The 21,764-nt window shown below is 36.1% G+C and overlaps 1 protein-coding gene across 13 annotated transcripts in view; it reads left to right on the top strand.

The window, feature by feature from the left end:
- Nucleotides 1-21,764, top strand: part of MANEA (mannosidase endo-alpha) — a 551,677-nt gene that overhangs the window by 505,179 nt on the left and 24,734 nt on the right. For 10 of the 13 annotated variants that reach the window (XM_086317688.1, XM_086317685.1, XM_086317689.1 and 7 more), the window contains one exon: nt 15,874-15,983. The exons of 2 other annotated variants lie outside the window; for them this stretch is intronic. In XM_086317688.1, the coding sequence (XP_086173814.1) occupies nt 15,874-15,983 (110 nt within the window). Of the gene's footprint in view, nt 1-14,303; nt 14,426-15,873; nt 15,984-21,764 lie in introns of those variants that run through there. One more of the 13 variants, XM_086317695.1, reaches the window with a different exon arrangement.

The raw sequence follows: 21,764 nt of genomic DNA, 5'->3' as shown, positions 1-21,764 counted from the left end.
TTTTTGCTGTCACATCCAAATTGTCATTACCAAATACAATGTCATAAAACTTTTACACTCTGTTTTCTACTAAGAGTTTTATTGCTTTAGGTCTTAAATTTAGATCTGTGGTCCATTTTGAGTTAATTTTTGTGTATGGTGTTAGGGTTCACCTTAATTATTTTGCATGTGAAAGTCTAGTTTTCCCAACAGCTTTTATTAAAAAGACTGTCCTTGCCCCATTGAATGATGTTGGCATTTTTGTCCAAAAATACTTGAATGTATATGCTAGGGTATATTTCTGGTCTTTATTCTATTCCATTAGTCTACATGTTTGTGTTTATCCCAGTACCACATGAGGATGATTAATATTGCTTTGTAATAAGTTTTGAAGTCAGGAAGTATAAATCCTCTAATTTTGCTCTTTTTCAAGACTATTTTGGCTTTTAGGATCACATGAAATTCCATATGAATTTCAAATGCATTTCCATATGAATTTCAAATGCATTTTTCTGTTTATGTAAAAAGTCATTGAGAGTTTGGTAGGGATCACATTGAATCTATGCATCACTTTGAATAGGTGTGGCATTTTAGCAAAATTAATTCTTTAAGTCCATGAATATGGGATGTGCTTGCATTTTTTGTATTTTAATTTCTTCTGGCCATGTTTCATAGCTTTCATTGCACAGGTCTTTCACCTCCTTGGTTAAGTTACATCTGAAGTATTTTTTTCTTTTGCATGTTATGTTGGAATTGTTTTTGTAATTTAATTTTCAGATTGCTTGTATAGAAATGAAACTAATTCCTGTGTGTTAACTTTGTATTCTGCAATTTTGATTAATTCAGTTCAGTTCAGTCACTCAGTCCAACTCTTTGCAACCCCATGGACTGCAGCACGCCAGGGTTCCCTGTCCATCACCAACTCCTGGAGTTCACTCAAACTCAACGTCCATCGAGTCCGTGATGCCACCCAGCTATCTCATCCTCTGTCGTCCCCTTCTCCTCCTGCCTTCAATCTTTCCCAGCATCAGAGTCTTTTCAAATGAGTCAGTTCTTTGCATCAGAGGGCAAAAGTTCTGGAGTTTCATCTTCAGCATCAGTTCTTCCAATGAATTTTCAGGACTGATTTCCTTTTTGATGGACTGGTTGGATCTCGTTGCAGTCCAAGGGACTCTCAAGAGTCTTCTGCAACACCACAGTTCAAAAGCATCAATTTTTCGGCACTCAGCTTTCTTTATAGTCCAAATCTCACATCCATATGACTACCAGAAAAACCATATAGCTTTGACAAGACAGACCTTTGTTGGCAAAGTTTATGTCTAGCTTTTTAATATGCTCTCTAGGTTGATCATAACTTTTCTTCCAAGGAGCAAGCATCTTTTTAATTTAATGGCTACAATCACCATCTGCAGTGATTTGGGAGCCCCCAACAATAAAGTCTGACACTGTTTCCACTGTTTCCTCATCTATTTGCCATGAAGTGATGGGACCGGATGCCATGGTCTTAGTTTTCTGAATATTGAGTTTTAAGCCAACTTTTTCACTCTCTATCACTTTCACAAGAGGCTCTTTAGTTCTTCTTTGTTTTCTGACATAAGTGTGGTGTCATCTGCATATAAGGTTATTAATATTTCTCCTGGCAATCTTGATTCCAGGTTGTGCTTCATCCAGCCCAGGGTTTTTCACGACATACTCTGCATATGAATTAAATAAACAGGGTGACAGTATACAGCCTTGACATACTCCTTTTTCCGATTTGAAACCAATCTGTTGTTCCATGTCCAGTTCTAACTGTTGCTTCTTGACCTGCGTACAGATTTCTCAGGAGGCAGGTCAGGTGGTCTGGTATTCCCATCTCTTTCAGAATTTTCCACTGTTTGTTGTGATCCACACAGTCAAAGGCTTTGGCATAGTCTACAAAGTAGAAGTAGATGTTTTTTTGTAACTCTCTTGCTTTTCCGATGATCCAGTGGATGTTGTCAATTTGATCTCTGGTTCCTCTGCTTTTTCTAAATACAGCTTGAACATCTGGAAGTTCATGGTCCACATACTATTGAAGCCTGGCATGGAGAATTTTGAGCATTGCTTTGCTAGCATTTGAGATGAGTGCAATTGTGTGGTTTTTGAGCATTCTTTGCCATTGACTTTCTTTGGGATTGGAATGAAAACTGACCTTTTCCAGTCCTGTGGCCACTGCTGAGTTTTCCAAATTTGCAGACATACTGAGTGCAGCACTTTCAGAGCATCATCTTTTAGGATTGGAAATAGCTCAACTGGAATTCCATCACCTCCAATAGCTTTGATTGTAGCAATGCTTCCTAAGGCCCACTTGACTTTGCATTCCAGGATGGAATGTGGCTCTAGGTGAGTGATCATAACATCATGGTTATCTGGGTCATGAAGATATTTTGTGTATATTTCTTCTGTGTACTCTTGCCTCCACCTCTTAATAGCTTCTGCTTCTGTTAGGTCCACACCTTTTCTGTCCTTTATTGTGCCCATCTTTGCATGAAATGTTCCCTTGGTATTTCTAATTTTATTGAACTGATCTAGTCTTTCCCATTCTATTGTTTTCCTCTATTTTTTTGTGTTGATCACTGAGAAAGGCTTTCTTATCTCTCCTTGCTATTCTTTGAAACTCTGCATTCAAATGAGTGTATCTTTTCTTTGCTCCTTTGACTTTCACTTCTCTTCTTTTCATAGCTATTTGTAAGGCCTCCTCAGACAACCATTTTGCCTTTTAGCATTTCTTTTTCTTCGAGATGGTCTTGATCACTGCCTCCTGTACAATGTCACAAACATCCATCCATAGTACTTCAGGCACTGTCTGTCAGCTCTAATCCCTTGCATCTATTTGTCACTTGTACTGTATAGTCATAAGGGATTTGATTTGGGTCATACCTGAATGGTCTAGTGGTTTTCCCTACCTTCCTCAATTTAGTCTGAATTTGGCAATAAGGAGTTCATGATCTGAGCCACAGTCAGCTTGTGGTCTTGTTTTTTCTCACTGTACAAGAGCTTCTCCATCTTTGACTGCAAAGAGTAAATCAATATGATTTCAGTATTTACCATCTAGTGATGTTCATGTGTAGAGTCGTCTCTTGTGTTTTTGGACGAGGGTGTTTGCTATTACCCGTGCGTTCTCTTGGCATAACTCTATTAGCCTTTGTCCTGCTTCATTCTGTATTCAAGGTCAAGTTTGCCTGTTACTCCAGGTATTTTTTGACTTCCTGCTTTTGCATTCCAGTCCCCTATAATGAAAAGGACATCTTTTTTGGATATTAGTTCTAGAAGGTCTTATAGGTCTTCATAGACCTGTTCAACTTGTGCTTTTTCATTGGTACTGGTCGGGGCATAGACATGGATTACTGTGATATTGAATGGTTTGCCTTGGAAACGAACAGAGATCATTCTGTCATTTTTGAGATTGAATCCAAGTACTGCATTTCAGACTCTTTTGTTGACTATGTTGGCTACTCCCTTTCTTCTAAGGGATTCTTGCTCACAGTAGTAGATATAATGGTCGTCTGGGTTAAATTCACCCATCCCAGTCCATTTTAGTTTGCTGATTCCTAAAATGTCAATGTTCACTCTTGCCATCTCCTTTTGACCACTTCCAGGTTACCTTGATTCATGGGCCTAACCTTCCGGGTTCCTATGCAGTATTGCTCTTTACAGCATCAGACTTTACTTCCACCACCAGTTACATCCACAACTAGGTGTTGTTTTTGCTTTGGCTCCATCTCTTCATTCTTCCTGGGGCTATTTCTCTACTGATTTCCAGGAGCACATTGGGCACCTACTGACCTGGGGAGTTCATCTTTCAGTGATTCGCTTGTTCTAATATTTGTTTTGTGTAGTGGAATCTTTAGAGTTTTCTACATATAAGATCATATCATCTGTAAACAGAGATAATTTTGCTTTCTTTCCAATATGAATGCCTTTTACTTCTTTCTGTTTCCTAATTGCTGTCTAGAACTTCTAGTATTGTGTGACATTGAAGTGGTGAAGGTAGACCTCCTTGCCTTGTTCTTAATCTTTGAGGAAAAGCTTTTAGACTTTTGGTATTGAGTATGCTGTTCAATGTGGCTATTTCATATAAAATTTCTCTTATGGTAGTTTTGTTTTATTTTTTCTATGCCTAGCATTTGAGCGTTTTCATGAAAAAGTGTTGAATTTTGCCGGTTGCTTTTTTTGCATCATTTGAGATGACCGTTTATTTTTCCCTTCATTCTGTTAAGGCAGCATATTGCATTGATCAGTTTCCATGTGTTGCATCATCCTAGCACTCCAGGGATAAACCATACCTAGTCATGTTGTGTAATCCTTTTAGTGTGCTGCCAAATTCAACTCGCTAACATTCTATTGAAGAGTTGCATCAATGCTCATAAGGGATAGTAGTTTATAGTTTTCTTGTGTTTTGGTCTTGCTTTGCTATTAAGGTAATACAGATATCATAGAATGAGATCAAAAATGTTTTCTCCTCTTTGGCTTTTGGAACAGTTTGACAATGATTGTTTCATTTCTTCTTTAAATATTTAGTAGAATTCACCCATGTGAAGCCATCTCGTTTAGGGCTTTTTCTTCCTTTGTCAGGAGATGTTTGTTGATTCAATTTCCTGAATAGTGATGTCTATTCAAATTGTTTATTTCTTCATAATTCAGTCTGGGTAGGTTTTGAGCTTCTAGGAATTTGCCCATTTTATCTAGGCTATCAAATTTGCTGGTATAAAATTGTTCCTGGTACTTTATAAAAATCATTTTGCTCCTGTAGAATCAGTAGTAATACTCTCACTGTCGTCTTTGATTTTAGTAATTTCCACCATCTCTCTTTTCCTTTTAGTTCATCCAGCTAAGGTTTGTTAATTTTATGACCTCTTCTGAAAACCGAAGTTTGGTTTCATTGATTTTCTCCATTATTTTTCTATTTTCTGTTTCATATATATGTTATCTAAGCTTTTATTATCTTTTTCCTCTTCTAGCTTTTGAATTATTTTGATCTTTTTCTAGTTCCTTAAGTTTGTAAAGTTAACTTGTTTGAGATTTTCATTGTTTTATAGATGTAAGCATTTACAGCTATTAGTTTACCCTTTAGTATCACTTTGGCCACATAAGTTTTGTTATATCATATTTTTGTTTTATTCATCTCTTAAGTGTTTTCCAGTTTCCCCTTTAATTTTTTTTTTCTTTAATCCTTTGGCAGTTTAATCTTTACTTTTAACATAGTTACTTATATGGATTAGTTTTTAAATGTTGAATCTCATTCTTTATTCCTAGAATAAACCCTATTTGGTGATGATTTGTTATCCTATTTGTATATTACTAAATCCTATTTGCTCATCTTTTGTCGAGACCAGCTCAACAAGCAGGGTTTCTGAAAGTGCGAACCAGCGAGAGAATGAGAAACGAGACACAAGAATTCAGAGAAAAGCGAGGATCAGGGGACCAACACTGTTCCACGGTGAAGGTGTTGAAACTGAATCCAAGCCAGCTTGATTATACTTTCAGCAGGGAATGAAATAACAAGCGGGAAGTTAAACTATAACTCATGTGGCCTTCAGGGCCAAAGAACAAAATAATCATTAACCATTGAGTAATTAGGAAACAGTCATCAATAACAAATCAGTAACTAAGACTAATACTCTTATCTATAGATTTTCCACCAGATACGTAAAACATGTGACTCTGAGACGCCAGTTGAGAAACAGTCTGGGGTCGGTTTTCCGACCTCAGGATCATATCTTGTTTTCAAGATTATGAACTGTTCCCTCTGGACTTGTTCCAAGAGTCTCATGCCTTATAGCATCCAGTTTATCAATAATTATAAATTTCTTTTGTGGTCCTTGCTGAAGCCTGCTTTTCTTTTATTCTTCCTGTCTCCTACAATCTTTTTAAAGTGTTTTGCATCCTTTTTCATATGAAATATTGGAGACATTGGTCTGTGGTTTTCCTTTTTTGATGTGTTTTGTCTTTTGTTATTAGATTAGTTTATGACCTCATGAAATTAGTTAGGAAGTCTTCCTTCTTTCATATTCTGGAAGAGATTTCATAGAACTGGTTTTTTTTCTTTCTTACTTGATAGAATTCACCTGTGAAATCCTTTTGGGCTGGTAGGTTCATTATTTTTTTTAACTACAAAATGAATTTCATTAATAGACACAGGACTGTTCATATTATTTATTCTACAGTGACTTTATATACTTCTATTTTTTAAAGAACTGGTCTATTTCATTGAAATTTTTAGTTCTTGGACATAGAATTGTATGTATTATTTCTTTCTAATGCTTTTAAAGCCTCACACATCTACTTTTGATAATCCATTTCTGATCTTCTTTTCTGGTCAGTGTTTGTAGAGTGTGATTATTATTGTTGACTCATTCAGTGACCCAACTTTTGGTTTCATTGATTCCTTGGTAAAAGAATGTATGTTCTGCTGCTGTTGAATGGACTATCTTATAAATGTCAGTTCACGTTCTTGACGGTATTGTTCAGATCTTCTTATCCTTTTCTATTTTCTGTTTCTTTTATCAATTACTGATAAAGCAGTTTTCAAGTCTTCAGAAAAAAATTGTGGATTCATCTATTCCTCCTTTCAGATTTGTCAGATTTTGCTTCATATATTTTGAGGTCTTTTTTAAGTACATAATCATTTAGGACTGTTATATCATTGGGGATAATTGAGACCTATACTGTTATAAAATAATCCATCTTTATGCTGGTAATATTCTTTGTTTTGAAGTCCATTATTTCACATTGTTATTACAACTGCTCCTCTCTTTGATTAACTTTTGTCTCCTGTATCTTTTATCATTCTTTAGCTTTTAACTTATCTTTGTCTTTATACTTAAAGTGGCTTTCCTGGACACAGCATATGGTTCAGTTCTGTTCAGTCACTCAGTCATGTCTGATTCTTTGCAACCCCAATCGACTGCAGCATGCCAGACTTCCCTGTACTTCACCAACTCCCAGAGCCTGCTCTAACTCATATTCATTAAGTTGGTGATGCCATCCAACCATCTCGACCTCTGTCATCCCCTTCTCCTCCTGCCTTCAATTTTTCCCCACAACAGGGTCTATTCTGATGAGTCAGCTCTTCATATCAGGTGGCCAAAGCATTGGAGCTTCATCTTCAGCATCAGACCTTCCAATGAATGTTCAGGACTGATTTCCTTTAGGACTGACTGGTTTGATCACTTTTCAGTCCAAAGGACTCTCAAGAGTCTTCTCCAACACCACAGTTCAAAAGCATCAATTCTTTGGCATTCAGCCTTCTTTATGGTCCAACTCTCACATCCATGCATGAGTACTGGGAAAACCATAGCTTTGACTATATGACCTTTTTTCCCAAAGTAATGACTCTGCCTTTTAATACACTGTCTAGGTTGGTAATAGCTTTTCTTCCAAAGAGCAAGTGTCTTTTAATTTCATAGCTGCAGTCACCATCTGCAGTGATTTTGGAGCCCAAGAAAATAAAGTCTATTATTGTTTCCCCATTTATTTGCTATGAAGTGATGGGACCAGATGCCATGATCTTCACTTTCTGAAAGTTGAATTAGAAGCCAGCTTTTTTACTCTCCTCTTTCATCTTCATCACGATGCTCTTTAGTTCTTCTTCGGTTTCTGCCATAAGGGTGGTGTCATCTGCATATGTGAGTTATTGCTGTTTCTTCTGGCAATCATGATTCCAGGTTGTACTTTATCCATCTGGTATTTCTCATGATGTATTCTGCATATAAGTTAAATAAGCAGGGTGACAGTATACAGCCTTGACATACTCCTTTCCCAGTTTTGAACCAGTGTTTTGTTCTATGTCTGATTCTCACTCTTGCTTCTTGACCTGCATACAGATTTCTCAGGAAGCAAGGAAGGTGGTCTGGTATTCCCATCTCTCTAAGAGTTTTTCGCAGTTTGTTGTGATCCATACAGTCAAAGGCTTTATTGTAATCAATGAAGCAGAAGTAGATGTTTTTCTGAAATTCTCTTGCTTTTTCTATGATCCAATGGATATTGGGAATTTATTCTGTTTCCTCTGCCGTTTCTAAATCTAGTTCTCAGTTCACATACTATTGAAGCCTCTCTTGGAGAATTTTGAGCATTACTTTGCTAGCATGTAAGATGAATGCAATTGTACAATAGTTTGAAATAACTCAGCTGTAATTCCATCACCTCCACTAACTTTGTTTGTGGTGTTGCTTCCTAAGGCCCACTTGACTTCGCACTCCAGGCTTTGTGGCTCTAGGTGAGTGATCACACCATCATGATTATCTGTGTCATGAAGATCTTTTTTGTATAGTTCTTCTGTGTATTCTTGCCACCTCATCTTACTATCTTCTGCTTCTGTTAGGTCCATACCATTTCTGTCCTTTATTTTGCCCATCTTTGCATGAAGTATTCCCTTGGTATCTCTAATTTTCTTGAAGAGATCTCTAGTCTTTCACACTCTATTGTTTTCTTCTTTTTCTTTGCATTGATCACTGACAAAGGCTTTCTTATCTCTCCTTGTAATTCTTTGAAACTCTGCATTTAGGTGGATATATCTTTCCTTTTCTCCTTTGCCTTTCACTTCTTTTCTCATAATATGGTTTATTTATGTTGTTGGGCTGATTGAAATCTACTGTCTTCTCAGTCTTTATATTTCTTCCATTTTTTATTTCTCTTATTCTGTATTCCTTTGGGTTAACTAAACTTTTTATGATTACATTTAGTGCTTGCTATTTGCTTTGTTGTTGTTACTCAGTCACTAAAGCATGTCGATTCTTTGCAACCACATGAACTAGAGCACGCCATCTTCCCTGTCCTTCGCTATCTGCCAGAGCTTGCTCAAACTCATGTCCATTGAGTTGACAATGGCATCCAAGCATTTCATCTTTTGTCTCCCCCTTTTCCTCTTGCCCTCAATCTTTCCCAGCATCAGAATCTTTCCCAGTTCGACAGCTCTTTGCATCAGGTAGCCAAAGTATTGGAGCTTCAGCATCAGTTCTTCCAATGAATATTCAGCGTAGATTTCATTTAGGATTGACTGCTTGATTTCCTTGTGTCCGAGGGACTCTCAAGAGTCTTATCCAGCACCATATTGAAAGCATTAATTCTTCGGTGCTCAACCTTCTTTATGGTCCAACTCTCGCATCTGTACATTACTACTGGAAAAAAAAAAATTAGCTTTGACCATACGGACCTTTGTTGTCAAAGTGATGTCTCTGCTTTTTTTTAATATGCTCTCTAGGTTTGTCATAGGTTTTCTTCCAAGGAGGAGGAATCTTTTAATTTCGTGGCTGCCGTCACCATCCACAATGATTTTGCAGCCCAAGAAGACAAAAATCTATTAATTTCCCCATCTATTTGCCATGAAGTGATGGGACTGGAGGATGCAGTGATCTTTGTGTTTTGAATGTTGAGTTTTACGCCAGCTTTTTCACTCTCTTTTTTTACCCCTCATCAGGAGGCCCTTTGGTTCCTCTTCACTTTCTGCCATTAGAGTGGTATCATTTGCATATCTGAGGTTATTGGTATTTCTCCTCTCAATCTTGATTCCAACTTTACAGTCATCCAGCCCAGCATTTCACATGATATAAGTTGAATAAGCAGGGTGACAGTATTCAGCCTTGATGTATTTCTCTCCCAATTTTAAACCAGTCCATTGTTCCATGTCCAGTTCTTACTGTTGCTTCTTGTCCTGAATACAGGTTTCTCAGGAGGCTGGTAAAATGCTCTGGTATTCCTCTCTCTTTTTAAGAATTTTCCACAGTTTGTTCTGATCCACACAGTTAAAGTGTTTAATGTAGTCAATGAACCTGAAGTAGATTTTTTTTTTTAATTGCTTGCTTATTCTATGATCCAGCAAGTGTTGACCATTTGATCTCTGGTTCCTCTGCCTTTTCTAAATCCACCTTTTATATCTGGACGTTCTTGGTTCATGTACTGTTGAAGCCTAGCTTGAAGAATTTTGAGCAGTACCTTGCTAGCATGTGAAATGAGGGCAGTCGTTTGGTAGTTTGAACATTCTTTGGCATTAGAATTGGGATTAGAATGAAAAATGACTTTTTCCAGTCCTGTGACCACTGCTGAGTCTTCCATATTTGCTGGCATATTGAATAAAGCATTTTAACAGCATTCTCTTTTAGGATTTGAAATAGTTGAGCTTTAATTCCGTCACCTCCACTAGCTATGGTCCTAGTAGTATATTCTAAGGCCCACATGATTCATATTCCAGGATCTGACTTTATATGAGTGATTACACCATCGTGGTTATCCAGGTCATTAAGAGCTTTTTTGTAGAGTTCTGTGTATTCTTGCCACTTCATCTTAGTCTCTTCTGCTTCTGTTAGGTCCTTGCCATTTCTGTCATTTATCAGTCCTGTGTTTGCATGAAATGTTCTCTTGGTATCTCTGATTTTCTTGAAGAAGCCTCTAGTCTTTCCCATTCTACTGTTTCCTCTATTTCTTTGCATTGTTCACTTAAGAAGGCTTTCTTATCTCTACTTGCTATTCTCTGGAACCCTGCATTCATTTGTGTATATATGTACCTTTCTTCTTTGCCTTTCCCTTCTCTTCTTTTCTCAGCTCTTTGTAAGGCCTCCTCAGACAACCATTCTGCCTTTTTGCCTTTCTTTTTCTTGGGGATGGTTTTGGTCACCGCTTCCTGTACAATGTTATGAACCTCTGTCCACAGTTCTTCAGGCACTCTGTCTCTCAGATCTAATCCCTTGATTCTGTTTGTCACTTATCCTGTATAATCATAAGGGGTTTGATTTAGATCATATCTGAAAAGCCTAGTAGTTTTCCGTACTTTCTTCAATTTAAGTCTGAGTTTTTCAATTTGTAGCTCATAATCTGAGCTACGGTCAGCTCCAGGTCTTTTTTTTCTGACTGTATAGAGCTTCTCTGTCTTTGGCTGCAAAGATTAAAATCAGTCTGATTTCATTGTTGACCATCCGGTGCTGTCCACGTGTAGAATCATTCTGTTGTTGGAAGAGGGTGTTTGCCATGACCAGTGTGTTCTCTTAGCAAAACTCTTGTTAGCTTTTGCCCTCCTTCATTTTGTACTCCAAATCCAACTTACCTGTTACTCTAAGCATCTCTTGATTTCCTACGTTTGCATTCCAGTCCCTAATATGAAAGGGACATCTTTTTTGGTGTTAATTCTAGACAGTCTTGTAGGTCTTCTTAGAAACATGTGACTTCAACTTCTTCAGCATTAGTGGTTGTGGCATAGACTTGGATTACTGTGATGTTGTATGGTTTGCCTTGGAAATGAACTGAGATCTTTTTGTTGTTTTTGAGATTACACCCAAGTACTGCATTTCGGACTCTCTTGTTGACTCTGAGGACTACTCTATTCTTCTAAGGGTTTCTTGCCCACAATAATAAATATAATGGTCATCTGAATTAAATTCACCCATTCACGTCCATTTTAGTTCACTGATTACTAAGATGTCAGTGTTCACTCTTTCCATCTCCTGCTTAACAACATCCAATTTACTTTGATTCATGTACCTCACAATCTGGGTTCCTATGCAATATTGTTATTAACAGCATCGGACTCTGCTTTCACCACCAGACTCATCCACAACTTAGCGTCTTTTCCACTTCAGCCCAGCCTCTTCATTCTTCTGGAGCTATTTCTCTGCTCTTCTGAAGTAGCATATTGGACACCTACGGACTTCGGGGGCTTATCTTCTGTTGTCATATCTTTTTGCCTTTTCACACTGTTCACAGAATTCTCAAGGCAAGAATACTGAAGTGGTTTGTCTGTCATTCCCTTCTCCAGTCTCAAATCATAAGGTTAAAAATATGTATATTAGAGCTTTGAAATTTATCCCAGAGGTATTGGATGCATTTGTTTTGTATTTTTGCCCCAATCATTTTTTTGGTAATTTCTTGTGACTTGCCCAATTACATGACCCTTTCCTCAGCTCTGACGTTCATAAATCTTTTGAAGGCATTTTTTATTATTACCTTTAGTGATTTTTTTGCTTGTTTTGTTTTTTTTCCCCCAGCATTTCTATTTACTTCTTTTAATTTTCATCTCTGCTAGTATTTCCCACCTGACCTTACATGTTGACTATTTTCCTATTAGATCTTTTAACATTGAATCATAATAATAATTTTAAATTCCTTGTTTAATGATATCAGCATCTGTTTCAGATCTGAGCCAGTCTTTCTCTATTGAATGCTTTGTGCATTATTTTTCTTGCTTTTGTAATGTCTTATTTTTTTTTTTTTTTGAAATTGTCATCCTGTGTAGTAGTGTTTATGTATGGAAATGGCATTTCCATTTTGCCTTTCTTTCTATGAAATCTTTAATTTGAAAGAATGTTTGAGATGTTTGAAAGAATGTTTGAGATGTTTGAAAGAAGCACTGTGTTCCCCATATATAAGAGAAACTATCACAAGCTCTGTTGAGGTAAACAAAAACAAATTTACTTACCATTTTACTGTCTTAGATATTTTATTTAATAATTCTTTTTATAAATTTTTTAAATTACTTTTTGGAAGAAGTCCCACTCTGCATAATGCATTCTCTCATGTATGATTTTTAAAACAGACTTTTAGGTTATGAACTAAATTTATTCCCATTTACAAATGTGAAGACTTAAGTAGGCTAACTTACCTAAAGATAAACATCTATCAGATGACAAAATTGGACTGAATTTTCTGGGTCTCTCTGTTTCCTACCTGTATTCTTAAGTATTACCCTGTTTAGAATCACTTAGCTTAACAAAAATATTATTGTTGGGTTTCACTTATATTGAAGGTCTTGTGATAAGTGATGTGGAGGGAGGACGTGATCATTATATGAAGTGATCTGCATTTAATATACTAATGTTCCAAGAATGGACCTTAAAGAGTATCCTTTTTCACTTAGCAATTGGAATGGTAGAAATATGCTCTAATAGATTTTATGTATAAATGATACTTGGTCGACATATTTTAGAGAAACCTTTCAGGTTACTCTGAAGGATTCATTAACATTTTAAATGGACCAGTTCCCCTCCCGAAGTAGGACCATCATTGGCTTGGTTCCCAGGCCATTACTTATTCAAAGCTCATGAGTAACACAGCCCAAAATACACTGTACAAAGATAAATTGGATTATGGAGCACAATATGGGGATATAATTCAACATGTAGAAGTGATAATTGATACAGTAAAACAGCTGAAACACAATGATAGGATAAGGAAGAACAAGGAACATTTTTCCTAAGCCTTAGAGTATATCTTCAGCAAGGATAAAGAGGAAGAAAAATCACTGGACAAGAACCAGTTGGTAAGTTGTTTGTAGAATCAGTGTATTAGCAATGCTGTACAATAGAAATTTCTGTGATAATGAAAATATGCTATATCTGTGTTTGCCAATACAGTAGGAAATACTAGCTACTTTACATTCTCTGTGGGGTTAGAGGACTTCCCATGCATTGTCCACCTGGGATTTCATCTACTGACTTTGAGGGCTGGTTTACTTCTGCCAGTTATGCTTAGGGCAGACTGACTTCCTTGCTCAGTTACCTCTCGGACTTCACATTTTCACTTCATTCTAGACAGGTAGGTAGTTCTTTACTGTCTTCAGCTCTTTGACTTTTGGAAGTTTTTTGTTCCCATTTTTATTTAATAATTTGTTTTTGTTGGGAATTTTGGTCTGAGTATCCTAATCTACTATTAGAAATAGGAATCTTGTTTTGCTTTTAATTTCATGGAAACATGCCATGTTCATAATTTTCTGAACTCTGTGGCATAAACTTTCTTTTGTATGTTTCTACTTTATATTCTTTTCTCATGTTCTTTCTCCATTTTTTTTTTCCAGGGTTTTTCGATAGGTCCCATGTTGAGAAAATTTGTATTGTTGCTTTTCATTGGTGATACTTTGCAATCAATTTATATGAAGTTTACAATCACATTGCAAGAAATTGATGTACTTTTTATAAAGCTGGGAACGTTGGCATCTTAAATGTTTGATCAGTTGTCTCCAGAGTTTCCTCATCAGTTTTTTTTTTTTTTTTTAATGACTGCTTTCATGGCTAACTAAAAGCTCCCTTGGAGCCCCATGTATTATAATTTTTTTTCTGCCTCAGTGTTCTTGTTGCTGTTTTTATATTTTTCATAAAATAAAATTGTATAGGGGACAGATACCTTTTTTTCTGTTAACTTAACCTCCGAGTTCTGTTTTGTTTCTGTAGGTGGAACTGCTCTGTTTGTATTGGTTTTCTTGTATTTGCTTTGTTTGGTTGGTTGGTAAGTTGTATCCACCTCTTTTTGTGACCCTATGAACTATAGCCTGCCAGGCTCCTTGTCCACAGGATTTCCCAGGCAAGAATACTGGAGTGGGTTACCATTTACTTCACCAGGGGATATTCCTGACTGAGGGATTGAACCCATGCCTCATGCATTGGCAGGCAGATTCTTTATCAGTGAGCCACTGGGGAAGCCCTTCTGTTTTTACATGACATAGGTAACACAAGGTTTAAGTCTTAAATTTAGTTCTCTGCTGGTTTCTAACTTTGCCTTTATTGTTTTCTATTTTCATTTCCACATGCTTGTCTTTTGATAACATTGTATTTTTCTTCTTGTCATAAAGAGTCTGTTAAATGATTTAGAGGTGGCTCAAACTAAAGAATCTACCCACAATGTGGGAGACCTGAGTTCAATCCCTGAACATCCCCTAGAAAAAGGGATGGCTACGCACTCCAGTATTTTTGCTGGAAAATTCCATGGACAGAGGAGCCTGGTGGGCTACACTCCATGTGGTGGCAAAGACTCAGACGTGACTGAGCTACTAACACTTTCACTTTCACCATACTTTTAGTGGCCTCTTGCTTTAAATGAGGCTTTGAATTAGTTGATTTCAAAGATTTCTTCCTCTAGTTAGTAATTTCTTTGCAAGCTTATTGTTTTTAAAACTTTCCTTTTGTAGTTTATTAGTTCAAAAGCAAGTAGGTATTATAGGGATAAACTGTAATTTTAAAATCACTGAGTCTTTTGTTAAGTGATACTGATCCACACAAAAATTTGCACTTATATGTTTATAGCAGGTTTATTGTTATAATTGCCAAAACTTTTAAGAAACATAGATGTCTTCAACAGGTAAATGGATAAACTACAGCATATTGATAGACTGAAATGTTACTTAGCAATAAAAAGAATGAGCTGTCAAGTCATAAAAAGATATGAATGAAACTTCAGTGCACATTTCACAGTATAAGAAGCCCGTCTGAAAATATTACTTTATGATTCTATCTATATAACATTCTGAAAAAGACAAAATATATAGAGACAGTAAAGAGATCAGTTATTTTCTGGGGGATTGAAAAGAAGAAAGAGGAGTTATTAAGTGGAGTGCAATGGGTTTTGAAGGCAGTAAAACTATCCTTGTGTGATACTGTAATAAATAGTGGGTTCATGACACTATACATTTGTCAAAAGCCATAGAACTGTGCAATACAAAGAGGGAACCCTAATGTAAACCCTGTGGACTTTAGTTAAAAATGATATATCTACATTGGTTCATCACAGTCGTAACAAATTTACCACACTGATGTAAGATATTAATATTAATGGAAAAACTGTATGGCATGGGAGGATGGTGAGTAGGAGAGGAGAATGCAGAAACTCTTATTTTCTGTACAGCTTTTCAGTAAATCTAAAACTTATTTTAAAAACTAAAATCTGTTAATTAAAAGATACTAATGCCTGAGAAAAAGGTTAAAGTATTGAGTATACCAAGTAATCGAATAACTAAAAGTGATATCTAAGTAAAGTAACAAAATAACATTATTTGAATATGTTTCTTTTTAATGTTAATACTGTCCTTGTCTGCCTTTTTTTTTTTCTTTTAACAATACCTGTAGTCTTTTCTGTTCCTATGTTTATTTTTATTTTCTTTTTGGTCGTTTCTATTAGGTGTACTAGCCCTATCTTGGTACCCACCTGATTTGAATGATGAGAATGGAGAACCTACTGATAACTTGGTGCCAACTATTTTGGATAAAGCTCATAAATATAATCTGAAGGTATTTAATTTATTTTATTGAGATATAATATTAGATTAGTTTAAGGTGTTCAGCATAATGATTTGATATATGTATATATTGTGAAATAATTGTCACAATTAGTCTAGTTAACTTTTATCCCCACACATAGTGCTGTTTTTTTTTTTTTTTGTCTGTTTGCTATGATGAGGATTTTTAAGTTGTATTCTTTTAGCAAGTTTTAAATATACCATGCAGTATTATTAACTATAGTTATGAAGCTGTACTTTACATCCTGGAAGCTTACTTGTTTTATAACTGGAAGTTTATGCCTTTTAACTATCTTCACACACTTTACCCACCCCCTGTCTCAAGCAGTCACAAACCTGTTCTCTGTATCTATGAGTTGGTTGTTTTATGTTTTGTGTGCACGTGTGTGTGTGTGTGTGTGTGATTGCTGTTTTGTTTTTGATTCTGTATATAAGCGAGATCATATGGTTTTTGTCTTTCTCTGACAGACTTATTTCACTTAGCATAACACCCTCAGGGTTAATTCATGTTGTCACTAGTGGCAACATTTCCTGGTTTGTTTGTTTGTTTGTTTTTGACTGAATAATATAATATTTGTGTGTATGTGTGTGTATACACACACCATTTTTTGTTATTCATCATTATGGATGCTTCCAGCATAAGCACTTCCATTTCCTGGGTATTATAAATAATGATGCAGATGTATTTTCAAGTTAGTGCTTTTGCTTCCTTTGGATAAGTACCCAGAAGGAGAATTGCAGGATAGCATATTTCTATTTTTAATTATTTCAAGAAGCTCCATACTATTTTCATAGTGGCTTCATCAATTTATATTCCCACCAAAGTGAACAAGTGTTCCCTTTTCTTCTCATGGTCACTAACAGTTCTTATTTCTTAATGTTTGATAATAGCTATTCATACAGGTATAAGGCACTATCTCAGTGTGGTTTTGATTGGCATTTCCCTGATGATTAGTGACGTTGAGCACCTTTTCAAGTACCTGTTGGCTCTCTGTATATGTTTCTAGGGAGAATGTCTATTCAGAAGTGATGCACGTTTTTCAAAGCGTTTGTTTGTTTTTTGCTAATATGTTAATAGGACTCATTTATATATTTTGGATATTAACATTTTTTCAGATACACAGTTTGCAGGTATGTTCTCCTATTTATTATATTACCTTTTCATTTGTTAGTGGCTTCCTTTGCTGTACAGAAGCTCTGTAGTTTGATGTAGTGTCATTTGTTTATTTTCACTTTTGTTGTTTTTGGTTTTGGTGTCAAATCCAAAAAAGTCACAGCCAACACCAGTTTCAGGGAGCTTACCACCTTTGTTTTCTTCTAAAAATTTTATGTTTTCAGATGTTATGCTTAAGACTTTAGTCCATTTTTAGATATTTTTTGTGTATAGTGTAAGGTGGTTCTGTTTCATTCTTTTGCATGTGGCTGTTCAGTTTTTCCAATGCTATTTATTGAAGAGACTGTCCTTTCCCTATTGTATATTCTTAGCTCCTTTGTTGCAAATTAGTTGACCACAGGTGCCTGGATTTATTTCTGGGCTCTGCATTCTATTCCATTGATCTATGTATTTTTATGACAATACCAAACTATTCTGATTACTATAGTTCTGTAATATAGTTTGAAATGAAGTATGGTGCCTCCAACATCATTCCTTTTTCTCAAGATTGCTTTGGCTTTAGATGGCACCCCACCCCAGTACTCTTGCCTGGAAAATCCCATGGATGGAGGAGCCTGGTAGGCTGCAGTCCATGGGGTCGCTAGGAGTTGGACACGACTGAGCGACTTCACTTTCACTTTTCACATTCATGCATTGGAGGAGGAAATGGCAACCCACTCCAGTGTTCTTGCCTGGAGAATCCCAGGGACGGCGGGGCCTGGTGGGCTGCCGTCTTTGGGGTCGCACAGAGTCAAACACGACTGAAGTGACTTAGCAGCAGCAGTAGCAGTAGGGTCTTTTGTGGTTGCATACAAATTTTAGAATTGTTTGTTCTATTTCTGTGAAAAATGCCTTTAGTATCTCATTGAATCTATAAATTGCTTTTGGTAATATGGATATTTTAATAATATTAACTCTTCCAATCCACGAGTGTGGGATATCTTAACATCTACTTGTGTTTTTTTAATGTCTGTCATTGACATATAGTTTTCAGGGTACAGATCATTCACCTCCTCTGTTAAGCTTATTTCTAGGTAGCTTATTCCTTCTGATGCAGTGATAAGTGGAATTGTTTCATGAATTTATCTTTCTTCATTCATTCTTAGTGAAATGTAAGAGATTTTTGTATATTGATTTTTATATCCTGCAAGTTTACTGAATTTGTTCGTTTAAAGTTTTTCAATGAAGTCTTAAGAGTTTTCAGGATGTCACATGTTGTTGTCTGTAAATAGAGACAACGTACTGTTGTCTGTAAATAGAGACAACACAGTTTCTATTTTTCTCCTTCTTTTCTGAATTTGATGCCTTTCATTTGTTGTGTTGTTACATTATTGCTCTGGCTATGAATTCCAGTGCTGTATTGAATAAAAGTGGTGAGAGTAGGTATCCCCGAGTTGTTGCTGATCATGGAGAAAAAAACGTTCGGCTTTTCTCCCTTGAGTCTGATTTTAGCTGCAGTATTGTGATATGCAGCCATTATTTTGTTGAAGTACTTTTTCTCTATACTCACTTTGTTGAGAGTTTGTATCATGAATGGGTGTTGAATTTTGTTGAATGCTTTTTTTCTGCTTTTTTTGAGATGCTCATATGAATTATATGGTTAATTTTGTGAATGTGTATCACATTGATTTGAGGGTGTCAATTCATCCTTGCATCCTGGAAATAAATCCCACTTGATCACAATGTATGATACTTTTGTTGTATGTTGAATTCAGCTTATTAATATTTGTTGAGAATTTTTGCATCTCTGTTCATCAGGGTTATTGGCTTTTAATTATCTTTTATTGTGGTGTCCTGACTGCTTTTAGTATCAGCATATTGCTTGTCCCATATAATGAGTTTGGAGGTATTCCCTTCTCTTCAAATTTTTGGAAGAATTTGATAGGATTAGTATTAATTCTTCTTTGAATATTTGGTAGAGTTCACCAGTTAAGCTGTCTGATGCTGGGTTTTGTTTGTTGGAGATTTTTGATTACTGATTATTTCCTTTCAAGTTACCTACCAGTCTGTTCAAATTTTTCTGTTTCTTAATGATTCAGTCTTGGAAGGTTGTATTTCTAGAAATATATCTATTTGTGATGTCTGTGGAGTATTAAAGTCCTCTGTTATTATTGTATGGCTGTTTTACTCTTTAGGTCTGTTAATATTTGTATTTATATTTAGATGCTCCTATGTTAGGTGCTAACATATTTACAAATGTTCTATCCTCTTATTATATTGATCCCTTTATCACTATGTAATGACCTCTTTCTCCTCTGTCTCTTATTATAGTCTTTGTTTTATGTTCTACTTTGTCTCTTATAAGTGTTGCCACTACAGCTTTCTCTTGGTTTCCAAGAGTGTGGGGTATATTTTTCCATCCCTTTGTTTTCAGTCTGTGTGTGTTTGTACACACATGTTTGTACATTTGTGAGAATCTTGTGGGTAAGATAAAGATGACTTTTTATTATTGATAGGTATGGAGTTCTTGCCATTTTGTTAATAATTTTATAGCTGTTTTATAATTTCTTTTTTTTTTTCTTTCTACTTTTCTTGCTACTCTTGTGATTTGATGATTTTCTGTCGTGGCATTCTTAAATTCTATATTCTTTATCTTTTGTGTCCCTACTCTAGGTTTTGCTCTATAGTTACCATAAGGCCTACATAAAACAATTTATATTTATAATAGTCTATTTTAAGTTGACAACAAATTAACTTTGGTAACAGTCTAAAGCTCTATGTTTTTACTTACTCATATTTTATATTTTTGAAGTCTTCATTTACATCATCTTACCTTGCTTATTCACTGACAATTACTGTGCTTATAATTATTTTTACTGTTTGTCTTTTAACCTTCATGCTAGCACTTTATAGAAGTGATTAATCTTGTTTACATTAGCTTTTTCTAATTTTACTATATTTTAATTTTTACCAGTGAGGTTTATATGTTTATATTTTTTCCTTTTGTTTCATCTTCAAAAGTCCCTTTAACATTTCTTGTAGGACTGGACTATTGGTCATTACTCTTACGTTTTATTTTTCTGGACAACTTTTTAAATCTCTTTCAACTCTGAGTGATAACTTTGTTATGCAGAGTATTCTTTTTTGGCTGTTTAATTTTTTTCAGAGCTTTAAAATACCATGCCCTTCTATATTTTTTCAACTAGAAAATATGCTAATAGTCTTATAGGGGTTCCCTTTTATATAAGAGGTTTTTCTCTTGCTTCTTCAAAGAGTCTGTCTGTCCTTTAACTTTTGACAATTTATTTGTATTATATATTAGTGTGGGTCTTCTTAAATTCATCTTGGTTGAAACTTTCAGGCCAGACTTTGGGCAGCAGCTTTTAAGTTATACATAGACACCTCTTTCCATGGACATCTGGGAGATGGACCTTTCACTCTGCTCTCTGTGTACAGAGTCCTGCATGATAGTTAAGAACCATTTCTTCCTTTGTGTCATCCAAATAGATCCATGAACTCAAGACCCACCAGCCACTAGAGCCAGGCATCAAGGGTTATTTCTTCTGGACAGCAACCACAAAAGTTGGTGCACCAAATATGGGCAGAAGCTCCTTTCTCAGAGGTTACCAGTGACCTGGGGCTGGGCACGGGGTCTTTGTGAAGTTGATGTCCAGTTCGTTCCCAAGATTGCAGCTGGCCCTAGACTTGTGTTTAATTTGATGCCCTCCCCTCAGGCCAAATCTATGAAAATAGGACAATAGTCCTCTTTCACAGAAAGACTGGATGCCTGTCTGTTACCTCTCTGCTTTGTCCACTGAGTTGTTGCTGCTTATGTTCTCTTTCTCCACTTGTTTCAGTCCTCCGGGGCTGACAAATGCTAACCACTGTGACAGCCAGAGCCAGATGATCAAGGTAGTACCTCCTTAGCTGCCGCAGCAAAAACCAGGCCACCAGACATGTGCACAAGTTTCTTTCTGGGAGATACTGGTGACCTGGAGTGAGATGGAAGAGGACACCAGCGTGGCTCTTGCCAGCCTTTTTGGTCTTTGGAGAGTATTCAATAAGCTTCTAGGTATGCCCTAAATTAGATGCCTGCCACTTAAACTGAAGCTTTAATATAAGTGTCTAAGTCTCTTTTACAGAAAGACTAGGCAATTTTAATCGTCTGTCTTTTTGCTGGGCCTTGGGTGTTGGCATAGCGAATCCTCATGAACTGTCTATGTAATTTTTCTGAGTTCGCTATAGCCTCGTGTGTATCATGGACACGAGCCTTGTTAACTATCAGAGTGAAATGTTTTAGGTGTTTGTTGCTCAGGTGCAGGTCTGAAAAGCTGGGGTACCAGATATAGAGTTCAAATTGTTTGCTCCTCAAAAAGAAGCTCAAGAGTTGTGTGTTTTCCTCCTATTTGTGGGTCTCCATACCAGGAGTGGAGTTTATAGTTAGATTGTGACTCAGCCTCTCCTACCCATTTCAGTATCAGTCTTTTTATTTTTTTCACTAGTATGTAGGAGTCACTCAGCTAGTTTTTGGATTTCTTTCAGAGAAAATTGTTCCTTGTATAGTTGTAGATTTGGTGTGTCCCTGGTAGGAGGTAAGTTATGAATCCCCCTACATTGCTATCAAGAACTAGAACTTCTAAAGGTATTTTATTATCAAATTATTGACAATTTGATAATAAA

Source organism: Bos grunniens, chromosome 9, assembly GCF_055505025.1.
Source record: "Bos grunniens cultivar Pamir isolate PY7600 chromosome 9, Bosgru_T2T1.0, whole genome shotgun sequence".
Classification (NCBI taxonomy): domain Eukaryota; kingdom Metazoa; phylum Chordata; class Mammalia; order Artiodactyla; family Bovidae; genus Bos; species Bos grunniens.
This window is presented reverse-complemented; position numbering and strand designations above follow the sequence as displayed.